At 41.4% G+C, this 12,341-nt stretch overlaps 1 protein-coding gene across 5 annotated transcripts in view; it reads left to right on the plus strand.

Annotated features, from left to right (window-relative positions):
- LMBR1 (limb development membrane protein 1) overlaps positions 1 to 12,341 on the plus strand; it is a 140,443-nt gene that overhangs the window by 83,806 nt on the left and 44,296 nt on the right. For 3 of the 5 annotated variants that reach the window (XM_060156274.1, XM_060156277.1, XM_060156276.1), the window contains exon 10: positions 1,910 to 1,945. The exons of the other annotated variants lie outside the window; for them this stretch is intronic. In XM_060156274.1, coding sequence (XP_060012257.1) covers positions 1,910 to 1,945 — 36 coding nt within the window. The remainder of the gene's footprint in view (positions 1 to 1,909; positions 1,946 to 12,341) is intronic. 5 annotated transcript variants of the gene reach the window in all.

Here is a 12,341-nt window from a genome sequence, read left to right on the forward strand (position 1 = left end):
TTCTCTGACACTAAGGGACCAAATTAGACTCTGTTGTACTTAGGAACTCTGTTGTCATTTGGGGATGCTGTTCATTGTTAGCTGGTAACCATGTAAGCATGTCAAAGATTTTAAAATTAAATTTTCATTACTGATCATTTTTGGCTTCAAATGATGAACCAATGAAAAAAAGAGTAATGACAGTTTAACAGAGAAATGACATAGTAAAATTTTCTTTATTTTACTCAAATGAATTTCACCCTGCACTCTTTTCTCCTACAAAGTTTTTTTTTAAATGTTGAAAACCTAACCACCAAGATCAGATTATTAATAGCTAACCATAATTCAAGAGTTGGTATAAAATGGAAGGTTACTTTAACTGTGAAATACTGAGAAATGGGAAGGAAAATACCTGTTTTCTTCAGTTACAGATAGTGAATTTAAATCATCAACCCAAAAGTGTTGATAACATTTAGAGCTTTATTCTTAGATCAAAGAATTTCAGATTGTATCTATTCTAGAGAATTCTTGTCAGTAATAATTATATGCTTTGATACTGATAACTTTTAGACTGGAACTACAGGTATCTTTTATTCTTCTAACTCTATTAAAGCTACTTTAACATATAAGCCTATTTAATTTAAGAATTATAACTTTAATCAATGCTGTCAGCTTTATCATATTTCATTAAAGTAGTTAATATTATAATGAATTTGTCTTAGTTAGGTAATCATGCCGCTGTGTAATAAAACATGCCTGAATCATAGAGAATACATGTCCAGCTGCCTCCTGCAGTACGTGGGGCTTCTGTGTCAGCCTAGATGTATACTGGTTCTGCCTTACAGCTCAGGAGGCTAAGATCTAGGGAGGGTAAAACACACTGCTCTGTGAATTAAAGAATTTGAATTAAGTCTAATCAAAACAAACTTCCACATACAGGCTTTTCTCACTTTGTCCTTCAGCAATGGGGAAAAAAAGTCCCTCCAGAATCTTTCTAGATCCTTGTCTCCTCACATCAAAAGTGGTTCGTTATATCTGAAGGACTTCCCTGGTGGCACAGTGGCTAAGAATCCGCCTGCCAGTGCAGGGGACACGGGTTCAAGCCCTGGTCCGGGAAGATCCCACATGCCGCGGAGCAACTAAGCCCGTGCGCCACAACTACCGAGCCTGTGCTCTAGAGCCTGCGAGCCACAGCTACTGAGCCCGTTCGCCTAGAGCCTGTGCTCCGCAACAAGAGAAGCCACTGCAATGAGACGCCTGAGCACCGCAAAGAAGAGTAGCCCCTGCTCGCTGCAACTAGAGAAAGCCTGCGCACAGCAACGAAGACCCAACACAGCCATAGATAATAAATAAATAAATAAATAAATATATTAAAAAAAAGAAAAGAAATTGGAAAGGAAATACTTGCCAGAAGTTTAAGGTATTATATAATGAGGCAAAGCCAAAATAAACAAAACTCTCCAGCTAGCACAATAATGTTATAGTTTGTAGAGGATTAAGGATGGTATGATAGCTAATGCCAAGTGTAATTTTATTTTCTGCCGTTTTGGGAAGCCATGCACTACTTCTGACTGCTCTGTTGGTAGGTTGTCATTAAAATCTTTCCAGTGAGACTCTTTGTTGGGATAAATGCTATAGTTTTGCTGTTTGCTGTTGGTTAGCACTATGGACTGTTTCAGGTAGAAAATAATAGGCTTGTAACATAAAGCGTTCTATGGCAAAATGGACATTTTGACTAACATAGCCTAAGAATTGTGAGCTTCAGTAAAGTATATTTATCAGTATGTGCAGAGGAAAAAACCAAGATGGAACAAAACTGTATTTTATGATTTGCTATTTTTTAAGAAAATATAGATCATGGGAGGTTAGTAATGGAAATCATCCCATGGATTTTATTTTATTTTAATTTATTTATTTTTGGCCACATTAGGTCTTTGTTGCTGTGCACAGGCTTTCTCTATTTGCGGTGAGTGGGGGCTACTCTTCCTTGCAGTGCGTGCGCTTTGTTGCGGTGGCTTCTCGTTGCAGAGCACGGGCTTCAGTAGTTGCAGCACACGGGCTTCAGTAGTTGTGGCATGTGGGCTCTAGAGCACAGGCTCGGTAGTTGTGGCGCACGGGCTTAGTTGCTCCGCGGCATGTGGGATCTTCCCGGACCAGGGCTCGAACCCGTGTCCCCTGCACTGGCAGGCGGATTCTTAACCACTGTGCCACCCTGTGGGGAAGCCCCACAGGGATTTTATTTAGTACTGTGTCAAGTGTATTTTGTTGTAACAGTTATTTTATATTTTAAATTATTTTTAAAAAGTGAAGTTTTAACTTTTTTACTCTGGGCTATTAAAAAGAATTGCAGAATAGAGTAAAAGATTTTTAAAAATACAGATTACAGCAGTGATTCACCCCAGAATTTGTGATGGTGTTTGCTAAGGGCACATTGAGTGTGCTTTCTTGGTTTGCGTGGGCTGTGACGCGCATCGCATGAATCTTGAATCTTGGGAACATCTGCATGGTTTGCTCTGATCCCAGCTTTACAGTTATCTGGAAAAAACATGATACTTAATATCAAGAGGTGCTTTACTGGGGGACTAACACCATTTTTTCTGGACGATAAGATGACTTGTTGTGGTTGTTATTATATCCCTGGAGTTGGGTTTTCATGCCTGGTGTTTAAGTTATCAGTGTAGCTTTAGGATGGGCTGCCTGCCTGTGACTTCTCCGTTGCTTCTCGTTGACCCTTGATGGTGCTAGAGGTTTTGTTCTTGTTAATATTATTGTTATTTCATAAAATACAGTAATAAAATAAAGCTAACGGGTATACTGGTATAAAGAAGCCATCCTGTTACCAGTCTGCTCCACTCTTTCCTGTTTACTGCACATCATCTTCTAAGCACCAGACATTGTGCAGGTGAATTTAGAAGCTGAGTCTCAAGATCATGGACTAGTTAACTGAAGAACAGGAAAAGAAATGGTGAGACTCTGTGAAGGTTGTGTCCAGTGCTGAAAGACTTGGAAAGAAATGGAGGGGAGCTGTATGGGATCCTGGAGCGGGAGGGAGCCCGAGCACCACGCCATCTGGCCAAACCCCCTTCCCTCACGTCCACCTACCCTGGCAAGAGTAAAGTGACGTCCCCAGAGCTCGTGCGGCTCTGGCAAGACTCCTGTGCCTTCCCACTCTCGGCACTTGGAACCCGCAGGGATAATGGGTGCGTTTTGCTCTTTGCCCCTTTCTGCCGGCTGGCATGAGGAGCCTGGGGTATGCAGTTCTTTGCATCTCAGACTTTGTGTTCCCCATGTCTCTCTTTGTCCCTTTTCTGCCCCAATTTCCCACTGTCCCCTAGCTCGTGAACCTTCTGCTTTAGCACTTGGAGCTGAGCGCTCACTCGGCAGCAGAAGCCTGGATGCTCAGCCTTCGCCCTCTTGCGTGAAGAACCGTGCTTCCTCGGGAGTTCCCTCGGTGGGACTCTGTTTCCCCACAGCCTTGGCTGGCCTCCTCTTGCTCTCTTTCAGACACTTGGAATCTCGCGTCCTTGGACCTTGACCTGATTGACGCCTTCTCCCCTTTTCAGGCACCCCTCCCACCCCAGGCTGTTCCTGCGCCCTCCTGGAGGCTGTTGTTTTATCTCCTCATTCATGATCATTCTCTCTACAACACCTGTCATAATTCTTGGTGGTTTCAGTGTCCCAGTACTCTGGGAGCTCCTTGACCTCTCTCTTCCAACGATCTCCCTCAGCTGCTTATTGCCTGGGATTATAACGCAGGCCTTGTCATGAGCGGGAGCTCAAGTTCTTGTATAATCTCAGAATCAGTCGTCCTCCTCTCCAGCTCTGAGTTTTCCAGCTCACTTCCCACAGTTCTTCAGTATTGAGACTTAACGTGTCATTTATTTATCCTAATAACTTTTCATTACCAGCCCCACCCTTTTCCATCATACCCTTGCTTTGTCACAGTTTAAATTCCTGGGCCGTCGTTATAACCGGTCCCTCACGTGCACCCTCAGTCCCCTTTCCCTCTCACTCTGTTGTACTCATGCCTGGCGAGACTGCAGCCTTGCTTCCAGCCAGCTCTGGATGTCCTCTGCACTCACGTCTGTTCACCTCTGACCATGACTGCCTGGCCTTTCTTTATGTGCATGACCATAGGTTCTCCTTGATGACTATTTATATCTTCTCTTTTCTCAGACCGTCTTCACTGTCACTCTCAGGTGATAACTTTGCTTCCTATTTTCTTGAGAAAATAGAAGCAATTATGACACAACTTGCACGAGCGTTTCCCTTTGTGTGGATCCACCTACCTGCAGCTGCCCCTGCTTGTGCTGCCTTTTCTCCTTACACTGTGGCTGCATTGTCCCTGCTTCTGGCTACGGTTGGCCCTCCCCTGTTGCACTGGATTCTGTCCCTTCTCACTGATTCTAGGACAGAACTCTAGCCGTTCTACATTTCTCTTACAGAATCAGTTTTTCACCAAGTGGATCATTTCCATCAGCATAGAGAATTACTGTGATTTTTCTCAACAGAATGAAAGACCAAGTGAAAGAGAGGAAGGAAAGGAAGGAAGTGTCGATGAAAAACTAATCAGTTGATTTAAGAAAGAAATGGAAAATTTTATTCAAACCAAATTGAGAATTATAACTTGGGAACAATCTCTCAGAAAACTCCAAGAACCGGTCCTCCTCTTAGAGGTGAAAGCACAGTTGTGTGAGTTTTTGAGACAGAGGGCTGTGCATTAAGTGACGTATTATCAACAGTTTATACAATCCAGACCTACACATACAAAGTGAGTAGTGGGTAGTGGGTCATCGCGGTCCTTTACAGGGTTAAGAAGGAAGGTTATCTCCTAAGGAGTCGTCTTGTTGGTGCCAGGAGAACGTTGCTCTTTATGGTTGAGCAGGTTTTCTGCAGATGGGGCCGTGTGGTCAATGCATAGTGCAGATACATGGTGCACAGTGTGGTGAGAGAGGCGGCCAAAGGGCAGAGAAAACTTCTTGTGTTAAAATTTTCCTTGACTTGCCTTAGAATACAAATTTTTCTTTCCTCAGAAGGAAGGAAAGCAAATCAATCTGTCTTGACCTCCTACCTGCTCCAGCTCACCACCTCATTGCTTTCCCACTTTTAGAGCGGAACTCCCAAGGGTTGTATTCTTGTTGGCTTCATTTCTGTGCTTTGAACGTTTGGCTTTGAACTCACTTCTGCCTCCACGACTCTACCGAAGTGCTGGTGCCAGGTTGGCCCCAAGTTCAGAGTCCTCGTCTTACACTCCCCTCTCCTTGAAATTGTTTTATTCCACTTGGTTTTCAGTTTGCTACACTTTCCTTGTCCTTGCATTTAATGGGCTGCTGCTTCTCAGTCTGCTTTGCTGGGTTTTCTCTGTGTCCATTCCTTCTTCACACGGGACAGCCTCATGCCTCGGTCCTTAAACTTCTCTTTTCTGTTTGCCTGCCCTCCTCTGGTTGTGTCCTTTGGCCGCATGGCTTTATACCACCTGTGTGCTGCTGACCTCCAACTGTGTAGATCCAGCTGCCTAGTAGACACTCCACTGGGCTAATTGGCATCTTGAACATATCTAGTCCAGGATCAACTAATTCCGCCTCTGTTAGAGTGGACCCATCCCTGTAGGTGGCAAATCCATTCGTCCGGGTGCTCAGGCTAATATCTCGGCGTCTCTTTCTCTTAATTCCCACGTGGGTTCCTTCTCAAAGCTGTCAGCTCTCGCTTCAAACCTCTCCAGCATCTGACCGCGCCTCACCCCTTGTACTGTCACCGCTCTGGTTTGAGTGGCCAGTCACCTCTTGGTTAGATTCTGTAGTTTCCTGGTGGGCTCCCTGCATCTTTGGCCTTGTGAGTCAAGGAGAGCGCTTGAAAATGTAAGTCAGATCTCACTTGCTGGCTCCGGTCTGTAGCTCTTGCATCCTCTGGCTTCCTCTCCTGCAGTCTCCTTGCTGTTCTTTTCTCATTCAGCCTGCCCCGCCTCTGCCTCCTGCCTTTCAGGTCTTTACCTAATGGTCCCCTTCTCCGTGGGCTTTCCCACGCTGTGAGCGTGAGGCTGTGATTTCGTAGTGCCAGGCCCCTCCACCCTGGCACTTCTTTCCCCCTTCCTGCTGTATCGTTTCTATGGCACTTCCCAGTCGCTGACATACTGCTCACTTTTCATATATTGCCCATCTCTCCACCTGGAACAGGAACGCCACAGGGCAGGGATTTTTGCTTGTTTTCTTCCTGATCCTCTGATACTGCCAGACATGTGGTGGGTTGGTAGTAAATCCTTGTTGCATACGTAAATGGATAGATGAAAAACACACATGGTGGATGGTTGTCATTTTACCATAGATGTGAAGAAGGAAGAAGTAAAATTTGGTGACAGCATAAAAGACAATCACATGGAAGAGTATTTAGGAAAGCCCATAGTAGAGACCTCTGGAGACAAACCAAGATTGAGGGGCTGGAGGACCGTGTGTGCTGGGTGTTAGTGAAGAAGCAGAAGTAAGGTGATTTTCCCCTATTGTTAACCCAGGAAATGGGAGCAGTCACAATCCATTTCTACTCCAGGACCCCTGAAGAGTAGCCCAGCAGAAAGTCTCATTACATTAATCATGGTAGAAAATCTTTTCTAATTCCTTCCCAGGATAAAGTTATATATTTATCATTAGCCTGTTTAAGTGTTTAAGTTATGCAACGGCATTAATTGAAATAATTAGCTTTTGTGTGTATAGCCTATGGGTGTACTGGGTACCTTTAGAAGCACCATAATGAATAGGAATTATTTTTTGTTGTTTAAGTTCATACCCTTCACAGTTCTTTTAATGTAATTTATTTAAAAATATTATAGCCTTTGAACTTAGTGATTCAATTCGGTTTTGCTAGGTACTGTTTTCATCTTCACGATAAAGAGTTAGTATATCACTTTCGGTGGCGGTTACTTTCCTGCTTCGTTTTGATCTTTTTTTTAAAGCTTTTTCTATTGAAGTTGATATTGATTCTTTATTTTTAAGAGCACAGAAGATGTACTTGTTTCATTTTTGCTGAGTGTCATGTTGCAGTACCTTTGTATTCTGAAAGGTAAAGGATTGAAAAAAACGACATATCTGAATTTTTTGTGGAACTAAGTGACCTGTCAGAAGCATTTTGTCACCATCAGTCCTTGAATCTTGCTGTTTATAACAAAGCTGAGTTTGCCAGGCAGTCTATGCTTGCTTTAGAGTTCTAGCATCCTGTCGGAAGCTTTCCCATTGTCATTGGCAAGACAGTCAGCTATATGATGTCTTTCACAATAGCACCTTTAATGGTATAAGGAGGCTTATGTTGGGTTTTATCTCATGTCCGCTACGTTACTTTCATCTTGACTTTCCTTAGGCATTCTTCTGTAGGCCAGCAATGGTTATTCTGTTGGTTATACCATTGAAGTGAGACTGTCTCAGATTTAGCAGACTCTGGCCCACTTCGAGAAATGTTTGGGCTTAGACGGGCTGAAGGTGATCAAGTATCAGCTTTCATCAAGAACATACATAGCAAAGATTGTAGACACTGAGTGACCCTTTTTTGGGCAATACTGTGATAGAAGAAAATATTTAGTAATATCTTGACTTCATGAACTAACAGAAAAGAGTATTAATTCTACTGGTAATACTAATTAAACGGTTTCTAATAAGATATCAAAATTTGGGTCCAAGGGTATGAAACTGTGAGAGACACCTTGTTACAATTTGTTCAGTTTCTTGGGCCATATAATCACTTTTCATGACAATAAAATATGACCCAGATAATGAGATGTTGAAGGGATGAAATGAATTGGCTGAAGATGCAGTATTAGTAGATGAGGAATACTTTGTAATAACAAACTATAGAATAATTTAAGAGTTAAGTAGCATATATTCTCTGAAATTTAGAGAAAGAGATACTCTGTATAGATGATCCAGATTTGTTAGCAGAAGATAAATTAATGCATATGAGCTGCTTGTTCAACCACACTTATGTGGAGGATGGTGTTCCCGAGAGTAGCACATATAAAATAATCTTAACATCTTATCTAGCTTAAGATCTACCAATAACTTATAGCTAAAGTAGAAAAAAAAAGGCCAAACCATTACTTTAAAATCTTTTTTTTTTTTTTTTTTAGATGTTGGGGGTAGGAGTTTATTAATTAATTAATTTATTTTTGCTGTGTTGGGTCTTCGTTTCTATGCGAGGGCTTTCTCTAGTTGTGGCAAGCGGGGGCCACTCTTCATCACGGTGCGCGGACCTTTCACTATCGCGGCCTCTCTTGTTGCGGAGCACAAGCTCCAGACGCGCAGGCTCAGTAGTTGTGGCTCACAGGCCTAGTCGCTCCGCGGCATGTGGGATCCTCCCAGACCAGGGCTCGAACCCGTGTCCTCTGCATTAGCAGGCAGATTCTCAACCACTGCGCCACCAGGGAAGCCCCCAAACCATTACTTTAATTGTACATAGCTTCATATAATGTTCCTAAAGCTGATTGTTTAATACTCTCCATCTTGCTTGTGGTCTTTTATAATCAAAGTATTTTGCGGGCTTCCCTGGTGGCGCAGTGGTTGAGAGTCCGCCTGCCGATGCAGGGGATGCGGGTTCGTACCCCGGTCCGGGAAGATCCCACATGCCGTGGAGCGGCTGGGCCCGTGAGCCATGGCCGCTGAGCCTGCGCATCCGGAGCCTGTGCTCCGCAACGGGAGAGGCCACAGCAGTGAGAGGCCCGCGTACTGCAAAAAAAAAAAAAAAAGTATTTTGCATTTTCAAAATTGTGTTGAATATCAAAAGTCTCATATTACTTGGTTCTATAATTAGCCATATTTTTGTGGATGTGTTAGAAGTAAATAGAAACTATTATTTTAACAAATGTTAGCACTGCAAATGGAATAGAAATAGAGTTTTTGAGTATGTGAGTTGTCTATCTCCTCTGTAGATAGTAGTAGTATTTGTTCATGCCCAAATAGATGCTTTAGAGAGTTCATGGCCAGGCTTCAGTTTTCAAAAGCTTTCTGGGGTCTGTCTAATTATCAGTGGCTTTATGGTGTACAGTAATTGGTGTTTGCTTAGGGGATGGAGACTGTTCATTCTATGAATTATTAGGAGTCTTGGGCTTTAACAACTAACTTGTTTGTCTAAGTGACTAGAAATAATTAAAAGTACTTGAGTGACTTTACATTCTTGGTGATAGAAATAACTTTGGTCAATTTAAAGTACTAAGTATAATGAAAATTTTAAAGAGTTACTTAGATAACAGATTTTCTAATCAGCTTTCTTTTGGCTATATGCTAAATTTAAAGGTTAAATGAAAAAATAATGTTTATACTAGAGGTATCTATTTCCAAGTAGTATTCATTATGGGACTAAGTTTAGGACACTGAATTGTTTATGGTCCTGAATTGTTTAGGGAGATTGTTTTATTGCTTCATATTCTTTGAATTGTTTACAAACCCAGTTGGAGATTTATGTTTGTTTTTAAAAATACAACATTATATATTTTATATTAAATAATTAGTGTCTGTCCTTTAACATATGAATGCATGTCAGTTAAGGCTCTCTTACGTATTAAGAAAAGGTGTGGGCTTCCCTGGTGGCGCAGTGGTTAAGAATACACCTGCCCAATGCAGGGGACATGGTTTCGAGCCCTGGTCTGGAAAAATCCCACATGCTGCGGAGCAACTAAGCCCGTGCACCACAACTACTGAGCCTGCGCTCTAGAGCCCGTGCTCTACAACAAGAGAAGCCACCGCAGTGAGAAGCCTGCACAGTGCAACGAAGAAGTAGCCCCTGCTCACTGCAGCTAGAGAAAGCCCGCGTGCAGCAAAGAAGACCCCACACAGCCAAATATAAATAAATAAATATCTAAAAAAAAAAAGAAAAGGTATAAGGACAGCTTAATTATTGAAGAAGTGCTGGACTTTGGGAAATTATGTTATCTTGCAAGCAAAATATTTTCAATACCACACTAGTTTTTCAGTTTAAGAATAAAGCTGGGAAAAGTTGCCTTCAGCTATTAGTTTTCCTGAATCCAAAGAGATGGGTGGGGCAGGATCAAAAATACTCATTTGATCAAAGTTATTGGCTCTGAAGGTATTCTTACCTGTGTAAGAAAGATGAAAGGTGTTGTTTTTATTGCATGCTAGTAACAGTGTAATTTTGAACTAATTGGTGGTGAACTGCCAGTCACCTAGGGGGAATGCAAATAGATACTCTTACAATTTCCTTTGAGGTAGTGAAGTCTTATGTTGAGGCTGGAAGGAAAACAGAATAATACCGTTAAATTGACCTTAAATGAGCTGCTTTGTGGTTTTCTTGGCGAATCCCTTTTTATTTTTCATGACTAGTCCAAACAGGTTTTGTCTACCAATTTGACTTATTGACTAGACAATGCTGACATTGAATATTTTAGATTCATTTTGAAGTAAAGTAATGATAATACAGTTCTTTAGGATATTTTGATCATTTTGTCGCTGCCGCTTAAATTTGTGTAACATTCCAGAATTCTTTGCAGTGTATCATGATTCCTTACAAGAGCCGTCATTTCCTTCCAGTCATTTATAATGGAATATTCCGCCCAAACAAGCTTACTTTTCTCACTTAGGTAGTGAGATATACAGTAAAGGATGGTGGTGTCTTTGAAAATTGTGTTATTCCAGATGAATCTAGTCATTTAAAAAAGGCGTAATTTCTTTGAGGACAATAAGAATGTATTCTTGATTTTAGTATGCAACTCAGTCAGTGTTTATTAACTACGCATTGTGTGCCTAGCATTGTGTCACCAAAAAATAAACACACAGTGTTAGAGAAATATCACTTTAGTTATTTTCCTTTGAAAACATTGATTAGTCTAGACATCTGTATTGAGCTTTGTAGACATCACACCCACAAAGTAGGCATTTATGTCTTTTCACTTAATTTTACATTGGCAGCAGGAATACTGTCTACTCTGATTCCCTTTCAAAATTCTGAATATTCATCAGATTATTTTTTCTAACAGTGAACTGGTTACTGGAATAATGCTTTTCTTCACAAGTATAGGGAATGAAATGTAGTTTGGAATTGTATTTGTAATTTATCAGATATAGAAGTTAAATGAGCATTAACTACAGATACATACCGTATAATTTGTAAAGAAATGAGATAAAAAGTAAAATATACTTATCTCTAAGACTATTATATTCAAAGATACTTGAAAATCTTATAATGCTATGCCATCTTACTGTAAATCTCTGTTATACAGAAATATCCATTAATTCTGTAACTTAAATGTTTCTCTTTTTGTTTTGGCTGCTAAATTTGTAGTCAAAGTTTGGTAGTTTTGGGTCACACTACCTGAATACATCTATACTATCTTTACCCCTGTTCTTTTATAAACTATATACTGGCAAGTAAAATGATGAAACTCATGAGCTCTGGAAATAGTGTATAACATTTCAGTGCTTGCAAGACCTCAGGTTCTCCAAAAGAGAGAATATTGGATTTCTCTCTCTTTAGCGATGGACGGAAGTGAGAAAGGAAATGCAGTGGGGAATACTTACCTTTTTTAGAAACCTGGGGTAAGACTGAAGTTTTGTGATTCCACAAGAGGGCTTAGTGCATTTGTACCCTGCTGCCTTGGGTTGTTGGCCTGAATCCTCCCTTCAGTATTTCTCCCTTTGAGAAAGGAGCACTGTTTGTATCTTGAGAGATGCCAGAGCACTGAGTTGTCTTTCTCCTGAGTCAATATTTCTGGTCAGTTCATCCGTACTCCCCAAGAACAAAAATTACTGGGCCCTCCAGATGGTTTGTCACTGTTTGAGCGACTGTGTGCGCTGAGTAGGTGTGAAGGGAAGAATAGCGGCAGATACAGAAAAGTTACCATTCGCTTAGGACTGAGTGACGAAGGCCAAGATGAATAGCTAGAAAGTGTGATTCCAACTGAAGTTAACTAATGGGAGAGACAAATAAGAATTTGTAATTAGCCCCCAAAAGTAAATACCAATTTTCAAAGAGATATAATTAGAGTAGAAAAAGGATTGCCTAGAATGTGGGAAAAACATTAAAAATTCAGTAGACAAAAGATGTGATAGTCCTTGTGGTAGACAGAATAGTGTCGCATGAAGGTACCCAAGTCCTAACCCCAAGAGCCTGTAAACATGACCCCTTACATGGCAAAAGGGACTTTGCAGTGTGATTAAGCAAGGGGGGGTCTCAAGATTATCCTAGGTGATCTGACAGGCCCGGTGTCATCACAACATTGTTTTTTTAAAAATAATTAATTAATTAATTTATGACTGTGTTGGGTCTTCATTGCCGCGTGTGGGCTTTCTCTAGTTGCGGAGAGTGGGGGCTACTCTTTGTTGTGGTGCACGGGCTTCTCATTGTGGTGGCTTCTCTTGTTGCGGAGCACGGGC

This window comes from Lagenorhynchus albirostris, chromosome 8, assembly GCF_949774975.1.
Source record: "Lagenorhynchus albirostris chromosome 8, mLagAlb1.1, whole genome shotgun sequence".
Lineage (NCBI taxonomy): Eukaryota > Metazoa > Chordata > Mammalia > Artiodactyla > Delphinidae > Lagenorhynchus > Lagenorhynchus albirostris.